The sequence below is a fragment of the Blennius ocellaris genome (assembly GCF_963422515.1).
Source record: "Blennius ocellaris genome assembly, chromosome: 21".
In the NCBI taxonomy this organism is placed as follows: Eukaryota; Metazoa; Chordata; class Actinopteri; order Blenniiformes; family Blenniidae; genus Blennius; species Blennius ocellaris.
Window position 1 is genome coordinate 1,777,293 of NC_137670.1, and position 24,399 is coordinate 1,801,691.

Here is a 24,399-nt window from a genome sequence, read left to right on the forward strand (position 1 = left end):
TAGGAGATCCGTGTAAGTTATTTTAAATGGTCCCCTCTTATATAAACCTCCACGCCCAGTCCGCTGCGTTGTGATCCGATTGGAATTACATCTGAGAGGAGACACACTCACAAACCTTGAGAGCGATCATTAAATGACACACGCAGACTGGAGCCTGTGGCTTGAATGGCTTCGGTAATACGAGGGGAACTTAAGCCTCCTGGGCACACGTGCTGAAAATGGTGCTTTAATTGCAGATAATTACATATTTGCACAACTACTCAAATGAACTATCTTTAAAACTAAAATATATCAATGACTGACAAACACGTTAGCCATGTTTTATAATGCTCCGTCCAATCGCGGGCTCGCCTGAGATTCTCTCTTCATCGGGTCAGAAGATTATATATATTTATATACCATTCATATTTTAGATACTTCTGAAAAGTTGGTGGTGCTTATAAGAATTTTCAGGATTTTCAACATGTACATTTGTGATTTACAAGGAAATATTTAATCCCTTAGTGGCGAAAAAATGAAACAATCTTTTAGAATGTCCATTATTTTTATCCATTTAAACTGCTGAGACACCATGATGACGCGTTTAGAAAAAGCACATTAACTAAGTATACTATCTTAATTTGTTGATACTGGAGAATGAGCTAATGAAACCCTGCGTGGTCCGGGGTTAACCGACCCTGAAGTCGGTTCAATGACACTTCAGCTGCTTTGGAATTCAAAAGAATCCGACTTTTTTTCATTTGTAATTGTGATTTGCTTTACATTTTTCCCTGTCAATTTCTATCGGAGCACGTGGTTGACCGAGTGATTTCACGTTGACGCCTTATTATCGATTAATCACTGTGACCTTTATTCTCAGACCTGCTCTGCTCAGCCCACCCAGTTCACTTAAAGCCATGAAATGTTTAACCAGAGTTGGGCAACGTGCAGGAAACGTGTCTCTGACAGCCCGAGTGCATAACACTGAGCTCGTTTACCGAAAGACCGTGGCGAGGAGATTCTGTGGAAAAAGAAACCTGTTGGATGGGATGTTTGTGCTACAACTTGTGAATGGTGTGACGCCGATCTGCGGCTCGTGAGACCTCAGAAGATTTCATGTTTATGGCTGAAGTCAACATTCGCAGGACGGCGTCACGTATGTAAGTATTTGTTTTGTTTCCGACGCTTATATCTTGATGGAACGGTTCAAGTTGTGTTGATCCCACCGGGCTGTGGATTTAAAGTGGGGAATTAGGAATCTTCCTGACGTGGCTGGATGGAGGGGAGTTATTTCTCCCTCGCTACACCGTCTGCTTTCTGTCACCGGCAGGAAGAAGAAGGATGGAGTTTGCCTGCGGGTTTGTTTACGTGCCGCCGTCGTCGGGTCAGAAGGACGGCGATCGGTCGGCCAGAGTGATCAAAGTCTCAGGTGTGATCGAATTCAAACACTGCATCAATGTTACATCAAGGACGGCGCAGTTCTGACGCCCGTTCATGTGCTTGCAGACGTTTTCTCCCTCAGTTCCACAGTTCACCGAGCAGGCGGCCGCATACTTTTCCGTTCCACTGACGTTTGATAAAAGAAACTATTTCAACTCTCCAAAGCAACAACATCAAACTGTAAATTTCTCTGTCAGCCAGAGACTCAAGTAGCTTCTTTCATGACTCACAAGATGAAAGAAATCCATCAAAGAGGCACAACGCTGTCGCTTTTAGGAACGTCTGGCACGGGGAAATCTGGGAAAAGCGGCGAGTCGTTAACGTCATGACGCGACGTAAATAAGATTAAAGTCCTGTTTCGAGATGTATTTTTTTTTTCTCTGACTATGAAAGACCGATGATGCATAACTATGAAAAAAAAGTATCTGTAGGTGGATTTTTTTTTTTTTTCTTTCATCTGAGCTTCCTGGGTTGCTGTTTGGTCAAGTACCATTATCCATTATGTAATCAGTGACACACACAGCTTCTCCCGCCTGTCTTCGACAGCGGAGACATTCCTTTCAGATACTTTGCTTTACTCAGTAAAAGCCATCTGCCACCTGAGTCACATTTTCTACACAGCACAAAGGTCATCGCTGCACCAGTTGTTTTGTCTCGACTCGCCTCAAAAAACCGCTCTTGAATTAACAGGCCATGCATATGACTTCTTTTTTTTTTCCCATGCTTTTTAGCCCTCCTTCCGCCTGCTAGGCGGGTCCGTCCTCGCAGTCCTCCTCCTCCACCCCCAACAAACCCAGCAGGAGACAAGATGTCTAAATCCATCAACGCTGTCCCCGAGATTATCCTGCAGTTGGAAAACAAAGACGTGAAGAAAGTCACAGCGCCGGCTCCCTTCTACCAAAACGCCGAGTTTCATAAAAAGCTGCTGGAATCTTCCTCCGTCAGCGTCGCCCGTCAATGCACTCCCCCTCCCCGACGAGCAGGTGCGGTGGACGTTCCCTTGTTTATGTGGAAACGGCGCTAAAGCGTCGCATCTGTTTACTACGGTACCTTCATGTGCCACATCCAGGCCAACTCAACACTGGGGATGGGAGCCGGCAATGCCCCTCCGAGTGTTGGGACCCGTTTACTAAATTTGCCCGCGATTCCCTTATCCATCCCAGTGGGCGCGAATGACATCATCGCGTACGTTGCCTAGCTTGTATAAGCTGTAACGTGTGTGGCGACGTCATTCACAAACACTCGAGTGAGTGTGTCCATCAGTGTTTGGCTTCACGGCAATGTTTTGGTCAATTTTGCACAGGTACAAACTGTATTTACATCCCTTGGCGTCATTGGATGGTGTGATAACAACACACTCAGACAGTCCTGGTACGCGCCATGCATTTAAAGTACCGGCGGTAAATTTAGACCTTAAACTCTGTAGAAGAGCCAACTGTCTGTCTGTTCATATTCTCTGTGCTTGGCATCTGAACCAGTTGATTCATTTATTATTCTTGTACATTTGTCCAAATATATTCCTCTGACATTTCTTTGGTTTGTTTTTTTTTACCAGCTCTCCTCCCACCTCATATGAGGCGTCGATCATCAAGCCAGCCCCCTTCCTACAGCCGGCCATTTGCTCCCCCCAACACCAACGGTCAGCTATCTACCTATGACCTTCCCAAAGATGAGCCAGATTTAAATACCCAACCCACAGATCCAAACTACTCCTACAACACACCAGAGGGCTGCGGGGGTGACGTGACGCTGCCGGCGGGCCACCACAATGCAGCCTCAGCACGTAAAATATTTCCTTTTTTTTTTTGCATTTCCACTTAATTCCATCTGATCAAGTCACCCAAATTTCTCGTGTTTGCACGTCGGCTGATAGTCCCAGCACTCCCTCCCAGACCTTCGTTTATGAGATTCCTGCCGGAGTACCTGGTGGTGTTGCCCTCGTCCTCCACCTCGTCCTCCACCTCGTCCTCTGCAGGTCAACCACCTGCCACATCAGGTCCGTTTAAGATTCCCTCCCAATCCATATCAAAACTTGAGAATGTGATCAAATTGTGATTTTGACTTGTCTGAACTCATGACCAGTGGACAAGGGTCCTCTGCCGGGAAATCCGAACGTGGTCCTCGTCAGTCTGGGGAAGCTGCTGTCAGATGAGAAAGGTCAGTGAGAGTTTAGACTTTACTGTGACCACGTGCCTTCAGAGTGTCACTATCAGGCACTTCACGTGTTTTCCAACGATGTTTTCCTCCAGTTGATCGGATGGAAGGGGAGCCGACCTGCTGCTCCCACTGTGGCTCTCTGCTGGACACAAACTACGACAATCTGGTATCGTGTGGATTTTATTTGTATGTTGAAAAGCAGCACCAGAAAAAAGGACTTAATGATTAATTAACTGTAATATAGTCACAAAATGATAAACTCCTCCAGGCAATCTAACAGTAATATCACTGATGAATCGACTGGTTGCGGTTTGATTCACTCTGTCCGCAGGAGAGTTTCCCATCAGACTCACCTTGATTCCCTTTGCCGTGTTTCAGGTTAATGTGTGTTACTTCTGCCAGTCCCGGGATTCAACCGGCGGCCCCGGCGTGCTGGACGACCAGCTCAGGGGTTACGAAGACGGCCTCTTTGTCCTCAACCCCGGTGACAAACCCACGTGCGCCTCCGACGCTGTGCTGATCTTCTGCATCGACGTCTCGGGATCCATGAGCATCACCTCGCAGGTGCAGCGCCGCTCCACACACTCCCCAGCGTATCGTGGCGCCACTGTGAACCGAATGCATAAATACAGGCTGGGGCGTTCAAAGTGATCAATGTGAGTTCTTTCAAGGTGTCGGAGGGAGAGCATGTTTCCTACAGATCGCGTCTTCAGGTAAATAATGTTGTGACACGTGCTTTGTCACCCGAACAAGTGAAATAAGGTCAAATAAATGCCTGTTTTCCAACTAGTCTGTCCAGGAGGCTGTGATACAGTGCGTCCACAAACTGAGTCAACGGCAGCCTGGCGTACGAGTGGGACTCATCACCTTTAACTTTCAGGTACAAACTGGGCTGTCGAGGAGACGTCACCCTGTGTCCGGGTCATAAATCACATGAAGCCATAACTCCTTTTTTTTTTACATTCCAGGTGACGATGCATGGATGTGAGAACGTCACATCACGTGTCTTAAGCAACGCAGAGTTAGTAGAGAGCAACTATCTGAAAAGAGCTGCAGCCACTTTCCCGACTCCGCCTCCACTTTCACAAACCAAAGACTACTTAGAGAGACAAGTTATGGAGTAAGAACCAGCGTTTGATGCGCACTGGCCAGCATCTGTGCTTCATTGTATGGATTCGCTATGTTCTGTCTAGTTTTGATTTCTCCTTTTATTGAAAGATTATCTGCAGACGGAACCACAGCTCTCGGTCCAGCGGCTCTTCTTGCCATCGCGTTGGCCTCCAGGCAGTCAGGCTCCAAGGTCGGCTTCACCCGTCATCATACGTGGACGTAGAACGTCTCACGATCGAGTTAACAGGATTATGTGGATGCCATTCAATATAAAACCACAACTACTCTGTGCCAATTATAATGTTTTAGAACATATGAGATGAATGACGGTAACACGTCTGAGTTTTTAGTAAGAATGCTAATAAGGTGGATATTGTTTCTGTTGTTGAGAACGAAACCTCCCGGTCCTGATCCGCTGTTCCTGTCGCTCTTGAAGGTGATAATCTGTACGGACGGGAAGGCCAACACCGAGCTGGGGAATCTAGAAGTGGAGGACAACGACGCCCGGACACTTGTTTCATCCGCCATCTTCTACGAGGAACTGGGAGAGTATGCTGCCAGTCAGGGGTCAGTACATTTCTCCAAATCTATTGTTTGATTTTAAACAAGAAGGCCGTTGCTCGGCTAATCCCCCGCCGGAGGGCTTTATATTTTCTCACAAAGCCAGCTCTAAGGCAGCACACTTGGTACACTAGAGGGTGTTCCATGGGTCCTAGTAGATAATTATGTAGAATCTGAAAGGTCTTCTTCATAAGCTATGTCAAAATACGTCTCCAGAGCCCAAAAGGTGTTTTTTATGCACTTAGTGACCCTGTGACCTGATATGCAAATTAGGTCATGGTCACCATGGTGCCCCTTCTCCCCAGGTGGAGTGTCCATGTGTGAAGTTTGGTGACTGTGGGCCCAGGAACTGCTGAGAAATGAGGAGAAATCTTTATATGAAAATACATGTATTGTGCAACCATGACGAGCAAACTTCAGACCCTACCAATCTTCAAGGTCAAGGTCAGGTCACTTGGTGTACTGGAGGTTATCCCTGGAGTGTGTATCATGTGTGTATAAAATTTCAGAGCCCTAGCTCAAAAACCTAGGCCTCCAGAGCCCAAAATGTGTTTTTAAGCACTTCGTGACCCTGTGACCTACTTAATATGCAAATTAGGTCAAGGTCACCATAGTATCCCTTCCCCCTCTGAGATGTATCCACATGTGAAGTTTGGTCGCTGTGGGCCCAGGGGTTGCCGAGATATAGGTAGAAACGTTCGAACGGACGGACGTACGGACGTACGGAGACTGTTTCAAGATCCCCCTTCGGGGTCTATCAGCCACGGCGGGGGATAAAAAATAGGCCACAATGGAACTTGCAGTTCCACATATGAGGGTGGAGACAGGGACAATAGGCTGAAGGACAGTCGTTGCTGAACCGATGTCGATGTGCTGTGACGGGACTCATGCTGATAAATCATCCCTCCGTCAGTGTGACGGTGTCTGTGCTGTCCATCGAGGGGACAGACTGCCGGCTGGACGAGCTGGGAAGACTTGCTGATCGCACCGGAGGGAAGGTAAGTGACCGCATGACACCGCGACGTGAGTCACGTTCATTCGTTGTGCCCGTTACTTCATCCTGCAAAGCATTGTGTGTTGTCATTTCGGGCCTGCAGGTGTTGATCGCCAGCCCCGACCGGCTGCACCAGGAGTTTGAACAGATCATTGAAAACAGGACCATCGCGACGCGGTGTGCCGTGACGCTGCTGCTGCCCCAGTCACTGTGAGCTCATCACACTCATAATACCAGTATTTGCTCCGTGAGCTTCTCTCTGGAGGTTCTCGGGCACATGAAAGGATTTTAAGCACTTTAAGTTACATTAATAACGCACACAGCCCACGGCGCATGACTCATGTTCCGCGTTGCTGCAGGCGCGTGAGAGGAGAGAGGGAGGCAGGACACAAAGCCAACAGGGAGGTGGGAAACGTGGACCCGGATACGGAGATCACCTTCCGGTTCGGAGCCGCTGCACGAGACGCAAGAGGTGAGAGCAGAGGGCTGGTGGGGCACCACCGCTTTGGAGGTGTTTTTGTCTTTTCCAGTTTGCGTTACAGCCGTACTGATTATCAAAAAAACCCACAAAAAAAACAAGTCGATAAATAAATAAATAAATAAAAATCCTCTGTGCTACTCGATCAAGAGAAAACTGCAAGATGTGTTGGTTATTTCTGATGCCAAGAAAATCTTCAATCTGAAATCCCAGGGAAACACGAAAACACTGTAAAAATGAGTCATTTCATTCAAACACGACTCGTCCACTAACAAGTGAGGACAAGGATGAAGTGAATCATGCAAAAAAAAAACAGTTAGACGACAGCAGAGGTTCACAGAATAACGTCCACCTGGATTCATCAGTCTGTCGATTAACTGTTACCGCAGAATCTGAGAAAATAAAGGAAGGACGACACACAAACGTTTATGTAGCTATCAGAGGAGTAGTAGAAAATATGATTTATAGTCATCACTGTAAATCTCAACCCCAAATGTCAAATGAACATGCCTGCGAGTCCTGTGAGGACATGCTTGTTTTTCTTGGAAGAAAAACTTGAGTGGCGGCCAAAACTTCGCTTCGCACAGAAAAAAGTTTGGAAACGATCGAAGTTCAGTGTTGATCCAACTGTGAAATGTTGCACACATATTCATTCCCCCCATCAGAATTCAGTTATTTGAACTAATGAAAACGTCAGGTTGGGTTTTCATAGTTTGTCTGATTTTTAGCATGTATTTAAATGTAAATACTGCAGCACTGGATTACTTCTAATATAAGACATGAAATATTTAGGAGTTTTCTTAAAGCTGTTTTGGGTTCTTCGGGACATTAGTAATTTTTTTTAACTCCCTCTGTAAGATTATTTTTGATGTCCTAAACAGAAGGAGGAATTATTTCTGTATCATATTACTTTCGAAGCTATTTTAATACCATTGATTGTCAAATGGAGAAAATCCTCAGCATGTTGAATAACCCCCCGCGGGGCCGCTGTCTCAAGGGCAGACCAAGTGTCCTATTTTTTTTTTTTTGTGAAATTTAAAATATGGCCACCGCAGAGAAAAGAGCATCAGCTGTTTTAGAAATGGGTCATTTCAGCCAGTTTGACCACTGAGTCATCATACATACGAGCCTGTTGGACCTGTTTTACCGCCACACTATACAATATGTTTGCTTAGACTCTTTCCTTTCATAACAAAACGTAAAAAAGAGTCATCTTCCATCTCTGTCCCTTATGTGTCCACGTGTTATAAGCAGCCTAATGATGACTCAACCATCACCACCGTGATTAAAAACAACGAATCCAAAGAAACCGAAGCCGAACCTTGTGCTCGTGGCGTGTTTATTTGCAGCGGCGGCTCCGGCCTCCGGCAGCCATGTTTCCATCCAGCTGCAGCTCAGGTACCAGAAGAGGAACGGACAGAAGATGCTCCGAGTCCTGACCGCCCAGCGGGAGGTGACCGGCGACAGGTGAGGACGACGCCGCCGCGATCGCGACATCAAAGACTTTTCTGCTTTGTTGCAACGAACCATCTCCTCGCCTGCGGCCACTCGCATAATCTCAAATCAGTTATTAGAGTCTGACATCTTTAATCGCTCCTCACCCCCCCCAGGCTAACACTTGATTGGATGTATTATTTTACACTAATCTCAGAAGCTCAAAGCAAAACGTTTTGGAAATCCAAGGACACCGCCTGTTCGCGCATAAGCGGTTGCACCGTGTAAATATGTTTTTTTCCCCCTCTAATATAGTTACACAGTTTAATGAAGCACTCGGCTTGATCGGGCTGCTTTATACGCCGAGTGAAGGTCACCAGATTCATCGTCGGAGTTGTGTGTGTGAGTGTGTGTGTGTGTGCGTGTGAGTGTTTGCCGAGGACGATGCTGTAAATGTCTCAAAGCGGCGGTGTGATAACGCCGTGCCCTCCTTCCTCCCTCAGCTCGGCGGCCCTGTCCTCTCTGTCCGTGGCCATCATTCAGCTCAACTCGTCGCAGGCCAGCGCCGCCCTGGCCGTCAGAGGACGGCTGCTGGACGCCCGGGGCGAAGGAGAGCTGCAGAGGGAGCTGATGGAGCGAGCGCTGTGAGTAACGGGGGGGACGACCTCTGACGAGAACCCTGAGAGCTGCTCCGAACGCAAGTCTGATGAACGGTTGAGAAAAATCAAAGAAGAAAGATCTGGAGAAACACTTGGCATCCAAGGGCTTTATGAAAAAGACAAACAGAACAACACTGTGTAGTTGTTGCTTTTAAATCAGTTTACTTTATTATTTGGTGAAGATTTCGATCTAAAACTTTATATGAATTTCAGCCTGATTTTTCTGCTTGATAAAATAAATTATCGAAAATAAGATTTCCTTTATTGGTCAATCGGAGCGGGAATGTGAGCGTCACAGCAACACATAACAATAATATAAATAGAAACAGTGCCTCGAATTAAAATATTGCAAGGAAAGACATAGTTTTAATAAAATGTTCTTTTTATAAAAGTCAAATTGACAGAGGATGTGTTCGGCACCTCTGTGGGACGATTCACTGGCTGAATGTCCACCAGCCACTAAAACTCTATTTAACTTGAATATATGGGCATGTTGACTGCAGACTCCTGTTGCTCGATCGGCGTCAGTGAATTTATGCATTTGCGTCAAATTGCAGAGAGCACAACCGCAATGCAGAGGACAACGAGACGTACCGAGGATGGGTCAAAGCCATGGCGCCGCTGTACGACAACGTACACAACTTCACCAGAGTGAGTGTTTGCACTGCTTCTTTTTTTTATTGGATTCAGTCTCACCTGAGAGTCACGACATCAATTCACTTTCTTTCCAGAGAAAAACCGTCACGTCCGACTCACAGGTAATTTGTTCTCCTCCTGCCTTCGGACTGTTTTCGCGTTCTCTGATCTCTCTCTCTCTCGTCCCGCCAGTCGCTAACAGACGCCGGTGCGGCTCTGCTCTACGCCATGAAGAACAGCAACAGGAAGTCCATGAAGAGTAAACACAGTTCGTAGCCAAGCGTCCCCCGCTCCGCCTCTCTGGAAGCAGACCAAGTCAGACCAGGCCCAATTCATACCCTCCCGATATTTCACAGTGTAAACAATGCAATGACTTTACAGCACATTTCTCACGCCGGGGGGGGGGGGTTCTTGTCTTGCCTTGTCTGCTGTTGCATTTGAAAACTGTGGAGGGAGTGTACAGTAAACATGGGCGTGTGTGTTCTTCACGCTGTGGTACATTTCGTGCCCAAAACACACAGAAAAGCCTGATTCAGAAACACCCGTCATGCAACGCTAACTCAGATCCTTTAGCGTCAGCAAAAAATTTTTTAAAAGGCTCTCACAACATACGTGAAGCGATGAATTTGAAAAAAAAATAATTCCTAAGTGAAGCCAGGAAAGAGGCTTTGGGGTTTTCTCCATTTTTTGCACAAATACCTCAGTGATGTTACCGTCAGATACGTCATTGTGACGGTTTTATAACTCCTAATGGCATATAATGGACGTATCCTACAACTTATGGTCATTTCAGTTTATTATAAAGGTGAAATATTGAATGACAAATTACAAGGGAAGATATCCGATTATATTCTGGGGTAGTTTTTTTCCAAAAGCATTGTAAAATAAACTTTCCACTTTTAAATGGTTTTGTTCATAAATCTGAACTGCAGACACACACAGGAAACATAAATAAAACCCTCAAGCGCTTGTATAACATGTCACATACTGTATCGGCCAATTATGCAGAAGTACGACACCTTTCGGTTTTAAAATGCCCCATGTAGACATTTACAAATGTCACAACAAATACAGTGTTTTCTGTGTGTGTGTGTGTGTGTGTGTCTTGATGTGCTGTAACCACTCACCTCTGAGAGCTGCAGCGGGCTAATGGAACTGAATTACTCTGCTTTGCATTCGGACTTTTATGGATGCTAGAAATGTCACCGTCATCAAATATACACATTACATCTTTTTGTGTTCGTCTGACTTTGCGGCGTTCAAAAGTGCCACAGTGCAGCCATTGATCCACGACGGGAAGTCGTCTCTGCTTAGAACGGCTCGTTTTATTCAAATTAAAACAATTAGAAATGACAAATCATATAATATAGAGAGAAATTGTTACGAGGGACTGTAAATTCCAAAAAAAGACATTCAGCTTTAGCCACAAGGATTCATTTTATTGGTGATTTACAGTGGTCATTATATATTTTGACTACAACAGAAGGGACACAACATGTACAGTATATTATAATATGAGCAATATAAGTAACATACAAAACAATGACATCGTATAACGTTAATAATTTACATGACGCAATTTCATTTTCTTGGGAAGTGATTTTGAAAAATAACATTTATCCACATGGAAAACAGACCCGTGATCTAAAAAGATTTAAGGCCACCGGCTGAATGTGATTAAAAGGGCAGAAGAGTCATTTAAAAAAAAAAAAAAAAAAAAAAAAAAAGAGCTTAAAGAACCTCTTCCTTGACGAGGTACCCTGGCAGAGTGTGAAACGTCGTCACGGGAACCGTGAGGGATATGGTGCCGGGTTCCACGGTGGAGGTGGGGGCGTTGCCGCCGCCGCCGCCGCCGCCGGGCGGGGGAGGGGAGGGGAGCGGGTCGGTGTGGAGGATGTTCACGTCGGCGAGCGGCGTCGCGGGCAACGCGGCGTCGCCGTGGGTCCGTAGGTGCTTGCGGAGGTAGGCCGCGAACAGGAAGGCCTTGCCGCAGTGCGGGCAGCAGTGCGGCTTGCTGCTGGAGTGGATCTTCTGGTGCTTGCGCAGGCCCGACTTGTTGAGGAACGCCTTGCCGCAGTCGCCGCACGCGTGCGGCCGCGGCTTCGGGTGCTGCTTCTCGTGCTCCCGCAGCTCCGTCAGCTGGGCGAACTCGGCGGGGCAGGACTCGCAGGCGTGCTGGCCCAGCGGCGCCGCCTTGGCGGCGGAGGACGCGGCCGGGTCGACGGAGTGCAGGCTCTCGTGGGCCTGGACCTCGTCCCACGTGCTAAAAGTGGCGTCGCAGTGCGTGCAGGAGAACTGCGGGAGGGTCGTGTGGGCGGTGAAGCCCGGGGCTGATCCGGCCTCCGTCTCCTGCTGCTGCTGCTGCTGCTGCTGCTGCTGCTGCTCAGCCTGCTCCGCCAGGTGAGTCCTCTCGTGCTTGCGCAGACTCGACGACACGACGAACGACTTCAGGCACTCCTCGCACTTGAAGGGCCTCTCGCCGGAGTGCACGCGCCGGTGCTTGTTGAGGCTGGAGCGCTCGGCGAAGGACTTGTCGCACTCCGTGCACGAGAAGGGCCTCAGGCCCGTGTGGACCAGCATGTGGCGCCGCAGGTCCCACGACGCCACGAAGGCCTTGTCGCAGCTCTGGCACTTGTAGGGCCTCTCCCCGGAGTGGACGCGCTCGTGCACCGCCAGGTCGGCCGGCTGCCGGAAGCGCTTGGCGCACTTGTCGCAGGGGTACGGCTTGAACCCCTGGTGGGCTCGCTGGTGGCGGCGGAAGCTGGAGGGGTCGGAGAACATCTTGCCGCACTGCGGGCAGAGGAAGGGCTTCTCGCCCGAGTGAGTGCGGAGGTGAGACTGGTAGGACGACAGCTGGGTGAAGCCCTTGCCGCACTGCTCGCACTGGTAGGGCTTGTTCTGCGAGTGGATGCGCTGGTGGCAGGCCAGGGACGAGGAGCGCGAGAAGGCCTTGCCGCAGTCGGAGCACAGGTACGGCTTCTCCCCGGTGTGCGAGCGCTCGTGGTTCTTCAGGTCCTTCAGCTCCGTGTACGTCTTGCCGCACTCGTCGCAGGCGTACGGCCGGTGGCCCTGGTGGTTCCTCCGGTGCTTCCGGAACACCGACGGGTCGGCGAAGCTCTTGCCGCACTCGGCGCAGAAGTACGGCTTCTCGCCGGTGTGAGAGCGCATGTGCACCTTCAGCTTGGACAGGGTGGGGTAGCTCTTGGAGCACTGCCGGCAGGAGTAGGGCCTCTCGCCGCTGTGCTGGGTCATGTGGATCCTCAGGCAGATGGCCTGCATGAAGGCCTTGCCGCACTCCGTGCACACGAAGGGTTTCTCCCCCGTGTGGGAGCGGCTGTGGTTGCGCAGCTCCGTGGGGGTCTTGTACGCCTTGTGGCAGTCGGGACACTGGAAGGGCCGCTGGGCCGAGTGAGTGCGCTCGTGCTTGGACAGCTGAGCCTTGCTGGAGAAGGTCTTGCTGCACTCGGGACACGCGTGCTGCTGCGGACGTTCCTTCGCGTGCGCCGACGCCTTGTGGCCGCGCAGCGCCGACAGGCTTTTGAAGGATTCCGTGCAGGCGCCGCACTTGAAGACGGGTTTGGCTTTGGGAGGCCGGCCGCGGCCACGCTTCTTCACGGGCGGTTCCCTCGCCGCCGCCGCCGCGTCCTCCTCCCGTTGGCCCTCCTCGTCTTGTGCATCAGGGGTGTACTGCTCTGCAAGAGGCGGACTGCCAGGCTGAGGCGAGGCCATCTTCGTATCTGCAGGGAGAGAATGTTAAAAAGAGACTTTAAGAAAAACAAATAAAAGAAGGAAGTTATGACACGGTACGCACAGAGATACCTGGGATACCTGGACTCAGCAGAGTCAACGCCAGAACAGATGGACAATCAAACCACCAACCTCCGAACTGGAATACAAATCAGTCTGAGCAGGAAAGCGCAGGCTTAAATTGGCTTCACACACACAAAATCTTTGAGAGAAACCAGAGTTTCCAGAGATGTTTTGGGAATAATTGGACTAAAGGGTTGCGTAACAAAAGTATGCAACACTGGATAGTAAAACAGCTCGTGGCTCCAGCTGTACCCTCATGAGGTTCCACGTCTGGACCGTTTAAAAAACAAAAAAAGAAAGGGAACATTATTGTTGCCAGGGGAACGAAAACGTTCTTCCAGACGTAAAGACAAGGAGGTACAAAAAATTGCACCGGCGTTCAAAAGGTTGACTGTACCCCGCTGGGGTACGGCTGCGGCGACAAGGTGTCTGTGCTCAAGTTGGCTGGTTGGAAGTTCGATTCTCCATCGATCTCCACATCCAAGTCCACGAGTTTAAGTTCCCTTGAGCAAGACTATGAAAAGCACCACGTGAGTGAGATCCCTTTCCCAAGGTACATGTCTGTACTGGGATTTCTTCGTGTTGTGGCGAGAGCCCGGTGTCCGGGTTTCGCTTTAAAATCAGACCGAGTTGATCTGGTTCAGACTGCTGGGTGGAACGAAGAGGACCGATTCGACCAAGGCACCATCAGTGGGATTCAATCAGGAGGTATTCTGGCACCAGGAGCTGGTTTGATTGGAAGCTGTTCCACAGAGGAGGCTTGTTGGGTTTCCTCGGTCATTGGGGAACCCTAAAAACGTGGGTCTAGGGTGCAGGGTCCTGCCTGTGCTGTCACCACAGCCCTGCCACACAGGAACAAGAAATATGTGGGTGTGCATTTAATCACAAAATGGCTGGCATTAGGACCTCAGGGACAATAAGCTAACCGCCCCGCTGTCAGGGGAAGTTCGATGCCACCGATCGCAGGCAATGCGTTCGACCGGAGACAAAGATCGGGGACCGCGGCTCGCATCGGCCCCGGCTCAGTCCGGATCCCACGGCCACGGCGTGTAAAGGTAGAGCCTCCGGATCGTCGCTCCTGACATGTTTTTTTTTTATTATTTTTTTTAGTCCCTCTCTCAAAATGGCTGGCTTTAGGACCGGCTGCGGCTAGCGCTGCCTTCATCATCATCATCACCACCACCGCAAACACGCCGGACGGATTCAGCCGCCGCTCGCGACACGCGCGCCCCTTCGTTCGGGAAACGAAAGCGGGTTCTTACCGGTGCATTAACTGTGGGGGGGGGGGACGGCTTCGGTGAAGCCTCGGTGCGGCTGGTTGCTGCCGAGAGTCGGGGGGTTGCTGTTGACTGGCTGCGGGCTGCAGCAGGACGGCGCTAGGACCATGATGACGACAGCTTTCACACCGCCAGCACGGTGCAACGTGTTCAATGCATTCGATTGGGGGGAGTGGGAAATATTGACCCAGCACATAATATAACAATTAATGCACAAAAGTTACGGCGACACCGGAAATGTTTTCCCAACTGATTGCGTGTAATATTCACGGCGATCCTCGACTGAGTCCGCTAAGCAGCTCAATGAAAGCAACTTCCCAGTGGTTCGGGAGGCCCGCAGTAGTTTGGTTGAATTTTATTTGCTTCTGTTGTTTATTCTTCACCTTCTGACCGGTGGTCTGTTCGCAGTATTCCCTCTGAGCCTACGATCATCAGTTATACAATTTAGCCGAACTGGGTTAGCCAGTCGGAGGGGGGAAGTATTTCACTGTTGCACATTTCCTGTTTCCTAGCAACAAGAGCAATGTGGAAATGGGGATGGAATAAAAAAAGACAATTGAGAGAAGGGGGTTGCCCTTTTTCACACAGAAAGAACCTTTCTGTAATGATGAACAGATATATACGTCACCGGGATTTATTCTGAATGAGCACGGCAGCAGGTACTGCGTTTTCGGGCGTTAATTCTCGGCCACCGGGACTTTGTGCTGCAATGTTTGTTTAGCTGGGTCGATGCTAGCTCCTAGCGGCTAGCGTTAGCTCGCTGGTGGCTTGTCGATATTCTCACTTCACTTCCTCTCTCTTCCCGAAACACCTGACCGTTTGACATACGTGCGCCTCGTTTCGGCCAATTCTAACCAATGCGGAAGTCTTTGCTCTGACAGTTTATTCGGAATCGTGGACTTCATTCGACCGGTTTATTGACACAGCTCGCGCTGTTAGCCGGCTAATGCTAAGACTAGCGCAACATGTCGGTGTGTTTACCTCCGAAGACTCCTATTATTCACTTTATGGTTCATGTGAGCTCATCGTCTTTAGAATTAAAATACAGCAAAGCGACACGAGCGAAACTACTGCGTTTATTAATGTTGTTGAATCGGTACTTTCGCTATGTGACTCGCCCGTTTCAGAATTCTGCTTGTTGTACTCGTGAAAGTTGAAATAAAACATTTGATAATCATTGTTATTAAACAATTAGTCTGTGCGATATTTGTTTACTTGTGCACAACTTGACCACATATTAGATTCCAATAAATACTGCCAAAACGTTATAAATGCCAGCAATATCCAATGCTAAAACTGGAAAAATGCATATGTTGCTTTAATTATGCTGCCTAATATCAGATTGAACAAATCGTTGCTCTTTTGTATGTTAAAGTATCGGTGGCTCTTGCCTGTTATGTAACATCCAATGTAATACAAGTTACTTATCTGTAAATCTAATCTTTGTGTAACAAATCACTTAAACTGTTTGATAAAAAAAAAACTTATCTATAATCCTCCCCTTATTGTTAGGTTCTTAAACAATATAAATCTTTTTTACTGTCTTGTTATCACTTGATTATACAATATATAATCGGCAATTCATTATTTGCCAGAAACAAAAGGTGCTGAATTATTCACCCTTCAATTAGTTAAACACGCATGTATTCAAAACTTTTCATTTAGATTTCAGAACGTTTCCAACATTCTAATACTTTGAGTTGAGATTAATTGAATGGTACGATCGACACTTGATTTCTTTTCTTCATGGTTTCCTAAACAGAGAAAATTAAGTCAACCTATTTTTATTCAGTCTGAAAGAAGATTTAATTGTTTACTGTTGATGAAGTACGGAGTCATTGTGTCACAAATTTCAGTTACCGGATGGCTGAAAATACTTTTTGTTTACATTTCACTCTCATGACACCTGTAACATCCTACAACAATGAGATTAGTCACACCATGGAATCAAATGTTGTTTTAAATTATTTGAAGTTGTCATTTGCAGCGCTCGCTAATCTTTGTTTTCCGTTCTCAACAGCCAAACTCAGCAACTCCTCCCAAACTGAAGTCACTCTCCCGAACCTGGATCTCGACGTTTTTTGTGTTTTCGCCTCACTGGACATTCCTCGGACCACATCGTCGACGACTGTTTTCTTTTAATACAAACCGCAAAGTCATCTAATGCCTTTCTGTCTTGCACATTCCCACGCTTTGTGTCTTGTGCACTCGATCCCGTCGTCACCTTCTCATGGCCGTTCAGGACCCTAGCACGGCAGCAGGATTCCCCTGCCAGCACTGTGGCATGGTCCTGTCCGACATGTCCAGTCTGCTGGAGCACATGGACGCTCATCTACACCAAGAGGACGAACGCAAGTTCAAGTGTGACGAGTGCGGTCGCTGTTACAGGCACGCGGGGAGCCTCGCCAACCACAAAAAGACTCACGAAGTAGGCCTGTTTGAGTGCGACATATGCGGTAAAGAGAACTCCAACGCCTTGGCCCTGAAAAGTCACCTTCGGATCCACACCTCTCAAAAGAAATACTCCTGCGCCGAGTGCGGGAAAGCTTTTCGTCTGGCAACGCAGCTGGCGACACACGAGAGGGTTCACCTCACCAGGAGGGGAAAGCGACGCTCATCCGGGAAGGGAGATCTGGACGGCTCGGCCGACGACGACAGACAGGAAATGGAGGAATATCATCCACAGTTTCAGAGTGAGCGCGTGGACCAGGTTGGGATTTCTGCAGACTGTAGTCCATCCGACGACAAGGCGGAGGGCGTTTATAACACGCAGTCTGAGGCGTCCGACGACGATGCCAATCGACCATTCAAATGTGACTCGTGTGACAAGTCGTACATACATTATCGGAGCCTGACCAATCATAAAAAGACTCACCAGGTGGGGAAGTTTCAATGCAACGTGTGCTTCAGACTTTTCAACAACATGGCCACCCTCTGCAGCCACCAGAGGACTCACAAGGGTAGAAGTGGCACCGACCTCAGTCCACAAGACGAATCAAACACAGAACCGCCAGCGGATCAGTTTTCCCCTCAGAACCAGGATGCCGCAGTCAACTTCTGTCACTTGTGTCAGATACTTTACACCACCGACGAGGAGTTCCAGGAGCACATCCAAATGCATAACTGTTCGTCTCTGACATTCGAGCCCGAAGACACTTTGTTAGAGAACCATAACGCGTCATATCACAGTAGTATCCCTTCCCCCGACTCTAATTTCTACCTATCGCCCACAGACAATATTCCTTCTGTATCGTCACTCGATCCGCATGGAAACTACGAGCGCCCGCAGGAGAAGGTTCGAGGTAATGGCCAGACTTACTCAGACTACTTCAATAATCAAACCTCATCGTCCAATAGCTCTCAGGGAGAACCCCAAGTCATGGACACACACACAGTCAGTCCGAACCCAAGTTCCACGGACAATGCTACTGATCTCGACGAGACTCCAGCTGTAGGTTCTCTTGACCGTCCCTTCAAGTGTCACACCTGCGGTAAAAGCTACAGGCACTCGGGGAGCCTCATCAACCACAAGCGGTCCCACCAGGTTGGGATTTACCAGTGTTCCATTTGCAGGAAGAGTTATCCTCACCTGGCCGCGCTCAAAAGTCACCTCCGCCTCCACAAGTCTCAGCCCTCATCCTTTGGCCTGGATGCTGAGGGAGACTGGCTCTCCTCCGAGCCTCTGACCTTAGAGGCCCAGCAGGGCGGCTTCTCCCCCCACGAGGACTTGAATCAAGAGATGAATGAGGAGGAGGAAGAGGAGGAGGAGGAGGAGGAGGAGGAAGGGGAGGACGCCGCCGTGCTTGGTGAGGTTGAGGGGAACCAACTGGGCCACAGCAACGGTTCGCTTTACCACGAGCAGTTCAATCAGGGCTTTTCCCAGGACATGACTCTGGACCTACCTCACGACGAGCACCTGATGCAGCGGCACATGTGTGCGGACTGCGGCGAGACGTTTCCCGACATTGCGGGGATTAAGTCTCACAGTTGCCCACTGCTGCGGCAGCAGCACGACGCCACGAGTGGCAACTACGACGGTAGCTTAACCTACGAGGCCGGCGGCAGTAGTCGTGCCGCCGGAAACGCGGAAAGGGGCGTGGAGTCGTACGGTCTGAATGGAAGCCACAACCAAAGTTACTTTGAAGAGAATTTCCACGACAACGCGAGCAGTGGTCAGCTGAATGGCGGCGCGGGAGACGACGAAGCCGAGGAGGAGGAGGAAGACGACGACGGGGATCTGTATCAGTGTTCTATATGTGGCAACAGCTACACGAGCATGAGGGCTCTCAGGAGCCACCTCCGGGGACACACGCACTCGCACGGCACTCCCTCCAGCTCAGGGCCTTCGTCCATGTCCTCCCACGAAGGAGCGAATGACGATTCCGCCGAGATCACCATCTGCAGCACGTGCGGCGAGAGCTTTGCCACTCGACAGGACATGAATACTCATCAGCTTCTACACAACAGTCACCAGGCGGACGACGGTGACCCGTTGCTCGCGGGCGTCGACGTCCCTCATACCAAGGAGGAGGCGGAGAACATCATCTGTGGCGGCTGCGGGGTCTTCTGCTCCAGCTCCCATCACCTACAGAACCACGGCTGCCCGGCCGAGAGGACGGAAGAGCCGCCGCGCGGCGAGGCGGAGGCGGAGGACGACGCCGCCGCCGCTCCGAACGAAGACGCCACTCCGGTCAGAGTGTCGGTTCACGCGGAAGGCCGTCAGTACAAGTGTGACCAGTGCGGGAGGTCTTACAGACACCCCGGTTCCCTCCTCAACCATAAGAAGTCCCACAAAACCGGCGTGTTCCGATGTCTCGTCTGCCAGAAACGCTTCTACAACTTGTTGGCGCTTAAGAACCACCAGAGATCCCACTTTGACATCAAGAGGTAAGTTCACACATTTCTAGTCGCTCCTGTTTTTAATGTATTTAAACAATGTCGGTTCTGACAGATGTGTGTCTGTGGCGTTTCGCTAATTCCGATGTCATCGCGTGTGTTCTCTCCTCCTCCAGGCATACGTGCCACGAGTGTGGGAAAGCCTTCAAGATTCAGAAGCAGCTCTTGACTCACTTGAGGAGGCACAAAGAAAACCAAGCCAAGATCCAGGAGCTCAATAACCAGATTCAGGCTCTCATGCAAATGAACGGGACTCGGCCGGATGGAGGAATGCAGCCCGTGACTTCGGACGCCAATCAGGATTCCACCGCCTCTCGGCGGCGCCGCACGCAGCGCCCGCCGCAACCAAAGGCCCGGGAGATCAAAGAGGAGACGCCGGTCAAGTTGGAGGACTCGGGCGACCAGCGTCCTTTTGCCTGCGACCAGTGTGGGCGTACGTATCGCCACGCCGGGAGTCTGGTCAACCACAAGAACTCCCATAAAACGGGCGAGTATTACTGTTCGGTGTGTAACAACACCTACTCTAATCAGCTGGCGATGAAGAACCACATGCGGACCCACTTTGCGTTTAAGAGACACCCCTGCCAGAACTGTGGGAAGAGGTTCCGGGGGAAGAAGCAGCTTTTGTCTCACGTGTGCGGAAGCCTCAGGAAGGACCGGGCGGCGGGGAGGAGGCTGCTGAAACCCAGGTCCTTCAAGTGTAAAGCCTGCAGGCGGGTGTTTGTGTCCAGTGACCAGCTGGCCGCTCACGCCTGTGACGGACCTCCGGCCGGCGGCGGCGGCGGCGCCCGGACCGGCGCGTCTCCAAACAAGGAGGAGCGTCCGTTCACCTGCAACCTCTGCAACCGCTCCTATCGGCACGCCGGCTCGCTGCTGAACCACAAGAACACCCACAAGACGGGACACTTCATCTGCACCTTCTGCTCCAAGCCCTTCACCAACCCCATGGCGCTGCGCAACCACACGCGCATCCACACGCAGAAGAAGAAGTTCGTGTGCCTCACGTGCGGGAAGGCCTTCCGCCTGGCCAGCATCCTGCACAACCACCAGAAGGTGCACAACCGCGCCGCCAGCCACCTGACCTGCGCCGAGTGCGGGAAGAGCTTCCTGGGCCGGTCGGGCCTGAAGAGGCACCGCTGCCGCCGCGGGCGGGAGGACGGCGCTCCGCAGGGGGTCCTGCAGCCCGACAGAGGAGACAAGTGCTTCATGTGAGTCCCTCCGGACGCCACACGACCTCACTTACTGACGGACACGTCGTCTGTAATCTGAATGTGTTTCAGCTGCTTGGAGGAGTTTGTCGTCACACGTAGCAAAACTGGTGAACACCCAGTTAAAGTGTAATTTTTTATCTAGATGCTTAAACATTAATCTTAAATCCGTTCATGGATGGAGAGTCTCACTTTGTATCTGCTTCACTTGCAGCAGCTGCTAGTTTTTATGTCGTCGATTAGATTATTCAAATCATTTCCAGAGCAAAGCCCGTTTGAGAGAAACGCTTATTGTTGTCTGATGTTACACAACCGTTGTGGTGACGCGTAGGACGGAATACAATAGAAACACTTTATTAATCGCAGAGGGGGAAACAAGCGTTCTCATTCCCGATCACAGATGTGACAACTGCATTCATATTAGAGTCGTTGTTTTTGGTGAAAACTAGTTTTTAGAGTTCACGAATCGCCACATGCATTAAAAACCGACAGTGTGAAACGGTCGAATCGTCACAGCCTCCTCAGACTTTCTGAGTCCGAATCTCTGTCTGTGCTGCAGGTGTGACCTGTGCGGCCGCTCGTACCGCCACGCCGGCTCGCTGCTCAACCACAAGAAGACGCACTCGGAGAACCTCCACCACTGCGCCCTGTGCCTGCAGACGTTCCCCGACGCGCTGACGCTGCAGATCCACTCCCAGATGCGGCGCCAGTGCTGCCCCGAGTGCGGCAAGACGTTCTGCCTGCTGTCGCACCTGCAGAGCCACATGGAGGTCCACGCCAAGGACCGCGCCGCCGCCGGCGGGCTGCCTCCCTACGAGGACGACGCGGACGAACCGGGACCCGACGGCCTCGGCTGGGACTCCGACGCGGCGCCGTCGACGGACGGCACGCAGCACGGCGACGTCCCCCCGCCGCCGCCGCCCCTGTCGCACCTCGGCGAGTCGCCGAAAACCGAGGAGGCGCCCGGCGCCGAGCCCAAGAGTCACGTCTGCGAGCACTGCGGCCGCGCGTACCGCCACGCCGGCTCCCTGCTCAACCACAAGAACAGCCACAAGACGGGCTCCTTCTTCTGCGGCGTGTGCCAGAAGGAGTTCAGCAACCTCATGGCGCTGAAGAACCACCGGCGCATCCACACCGAGCCCAAGCGCTACCAGTGCCAGGAGTGCGGCAAGGCGTTCCGCGTGTCCACGCAGCTCATCTGCCACCGCAGGATCCACACCAAGGAGAAGCCCTTCGCCTGCCTGCTGTGCGACAAGAGCTTCTCCAGCAAGTCCAACCTGCGGCACCACCAGAGGATGCACCAGAACCCGCAGGGCTTCGACTCCTCCTTCAGCATGGACGCCGGCGCCTTCATGGACCTGGACATGGGCTCCTTCCTCTGAACCCCGCCGCTCCTCCCGGGACCTTTTTATTTATCAGTAATTGTAAAACAGGTGTTTTTTTGTTTTTTTCCCCCACGACTGAAGTTCCTTTCTTGATTAATGAGCGTTTAATTTCTGACTTCTAGTCTTACCTCCTCCAGCAGAAACATCGCTCTGCTTTTTAATCCCGTTTATTTTTTTAGTTTCATTTAATTTTTTCCGCCGACGCCGACGAAACGACTCGTCCGCTCTCGTCCCGGCAGCCAAAGCGAAGAGAAGTAAAGAGCGTCAGCATCTTCTTTACTCCCAACTCAAAACTATTTATAACGGCGTTCAGTGCCTCTGTAAGCGAAACGTACACGACTTGTATTAATCTCCGGATCCTCGTTCGTTCGCGTCGCCGTCAGTATTGAAGGACGGAGGCTTCAGAGGACGAGCCCGTTTCTTTTCCCGCCGGACGCCGCCGAAGGTCATTTAGTGAAATATTAATAGGTAAATAGTTGTACTGCTAATAATATTCAACTTCACGCTGAGTGACATTGTATTCTGCTGAAATGGATGTATTTATTAATTTATTCCTCTTTCACGTGCACATTTTATCCGAAAAAAAAAAACAAAAAACTATGAATGTTGTATAAAGAGAGAGAGAGAGAGTGTTGTTGAACTCATGTAGCCTTTAAGGAACTCGTGGTCAGTCGGTGTGGAACTCGTGGGTCCAGGACAGGAAGTTCTCAGCAGCATTCAGGGTGAACACCTTTAAAAGGAGCCTGAAACATCGGAGGTGAATCGGTTTTCTCTCGCTCTGCTCATGCCGTCGTGACGCTTTGCTAGTTTAAATCTGGGTTTGGTAAAGGATCCGCCGAACCGCTGACAAATATCAGTTTCGTTGAAGTGCCAGTGCCTCAAATTGAAGTAGATTGTAGCATTTTAATGTGAACAAACCTCGTCATACTGTAAACCACTGAGATGTGTGTATATATAAATATATATATATATATATATATATATCTTCAGGTCTGCATCTTAGTCACACTGAAAATGGTTTCTTTGGGTTCTTGTCTCCATGGAAACGTTTCCTCAGATAGAAATCAGGCGTCGCGTCTCATATATGCTAAAGCACAAGTGTTAACACGAACTACTCAGAGATTTATTCACAAGGAGAAGAAAAAAAGAAGCTGTTTCATCATCACTGTGCAACATTAACCACTTGATGTCCTGTTCAAAATGTGCAATTACTGGAAAATCAAGGACGACCCGTTTTCAGTTTATGTTTGTTTTGCCAAGTCGTGTAACGTGCCTGCAGAAGTGGACACTCGGCCTTTGTTCTTCTCCTTCCTCCCCCCTCCTCCTCCCTCCTCCCTCCTCCCCCCCTCCCACATGTTTGTTTGGCACCGCTGGAACGTATGAAATACCTCAGAAGCCCCGCCTACCTAAGCAACCGCTCCGGATGCCTCACGCAGCTTCGTCGTAGGGAAACACTGTAAATCAAACCAATCAGGAGACGCGGAGGAGAAAAGCGTGACTTCATCCGACATGAAGGTCGGCGGCGGCTTTTTTGGAAACGCTCGCCTCCGCAGCCCGACGAGGACGAGCCGCCGCGCTGTTTGGATTTTGTTGTTTTTTTGTTGTTGTTGTTTTCGTGGGCGTCGACCGCCCGACACTTCACCTCGGACAGTTTGCGGGTTCTAATATTTGAAGCAATACTTTTGGAAGTGTGGTTTCACTGGACGGTGCAGATCAGCGGGGGAGGGGGAAGAAAGTGTCACCATGTGCCATTTTTTTTTGTTGTTACATCATTTACACTCTGTACCCACGTTGACGTCATCGCTGTATTTAAATGTAAAAAAAAAAAGAAGAATGAGACCCGTCACGTCCGCCCCTCCCCCCCCCTCGTGTGCTCACACTCCCGTGTCACTGATCACTGATCAGCCGCCGGCGTTACGGCGTACGTTGTACATACTGGGAACCAACGTGTCGGTTGGACCTCCGGACATTCTTGCTGCAGGATTTTTCTTCGGCAGGAGAAAACTGCTAGATTAGCTATTGTGTAATAAAAAATGAAAATGGACGCATACCACACTTTTGATTTCTTTGGGTTTTTCAGTGCTGGAAAATATCGGACAAGTATTTAATTCATATTTATATAACTATTTTGTCACTCTATTTTGTTAGAACTTTAGGTTTAGGTTACGAGAAAGTTATTTAAAATAGTTGACCTTAATTAAAATACTTGCAAACTACAGCGTGTTTGGGTTTTTTTTGTTTTTATAGGTGTGTGTGTGTGATGGATGATGCCCCAGGATCACCAGATCACAATCCTTTACAGAAGAAATGGAAATTTAAATTACACAATAAAAAAAAAAAAAAGACACAGTCAAGTATTTTTCTATGTAAATGAA

The 24,399-nt window shown here is 49.8% G+C and overlaps 3 protein-coding genes across 3 annotated transcripts; 2 read left to right on the top strand and 1 right to left on the bottom strand.

Annotated features, from left to right (window-relative positions):
- Positions 1–1,320: 1,320 nt before the first annotated feature.
- On the top strand, positions 1,321–9,796 carry LOC308145500 (circularly permutated Ras protein 1-like; the record flags this gene model as incomplete). The annotated part of the gene is made up of 20 exons (XM_080516958.1): positions 1,321–1,408; positions 2,151–2,402; positions 2,975–3,202; positions 3,293–3,415; positions 3,502–3,576; positions 3,669–3,742; positions 3,955–4,140; positions 4,248–4,289; positions 4,367–4,456; positions 4,545–4,696; positions 4,795–4,876; positions 5,123–5,253; positions 6,161–6,245; positions 6,345–6,451; positions 6,601–6,713; positions 8,069–8,186; positions 8,657–8,797; positions 9,370–9,463; positions 9,544–9,570; positions 9,641–9,796. The coding sequence occupies 20 exons, from the start codon at positions 1,321–1,323 to the stop codon at positions 9,722–9,724; spliced, it is 2,292 nt and encodes a 763-aa protein (XP_080373084.1). The 3' UTR covers positions 9,725–9,796.
- A 1,380-nt stretch (positions 9,797–11,176) lies between these two features.
- znf668 (zinc finger protein 668) lies at positions 11,177–13,237 on the bottom strand. The gene has a single exon (XM_080517277.1). It carries the CDS (start codon positions 13,175–13,177, stop codon positions 11,180–11,182), a length of 1,998 nt encoding a protein of 665 aa, XP_080373403.1. The 5' UTR covers positions 13,178–13,237; the 3' UTR covers positions 11,177–11,179.
- A 1,823-nt stretch (positions 13,238–15,060) lies between these two features.
- znf646 (zinc finger protein 646) lies at positions 15,061–24,068 on the top strand. The gene is made up of 4 exons (XM_080517267.1): positions 15,061–15,194; positions 16,556–19,422; positions 19,548–20,639; positions 21,199–24,068. Exons 2-4 carry the CDS (start codon positions 16,766–16,768, stop codon positions 22,019–22,021), a joined length of 4,572 nt encoding a protein of 1,523 aa, XP_080373393.1. The 5' UTR covers positions 15,061–15,194; positions 16,556–16,765; the 3' UTR covers positions 22,022–24,068.
- Positions 24,069–24,399: the final 331 nt, after the last annotated feature.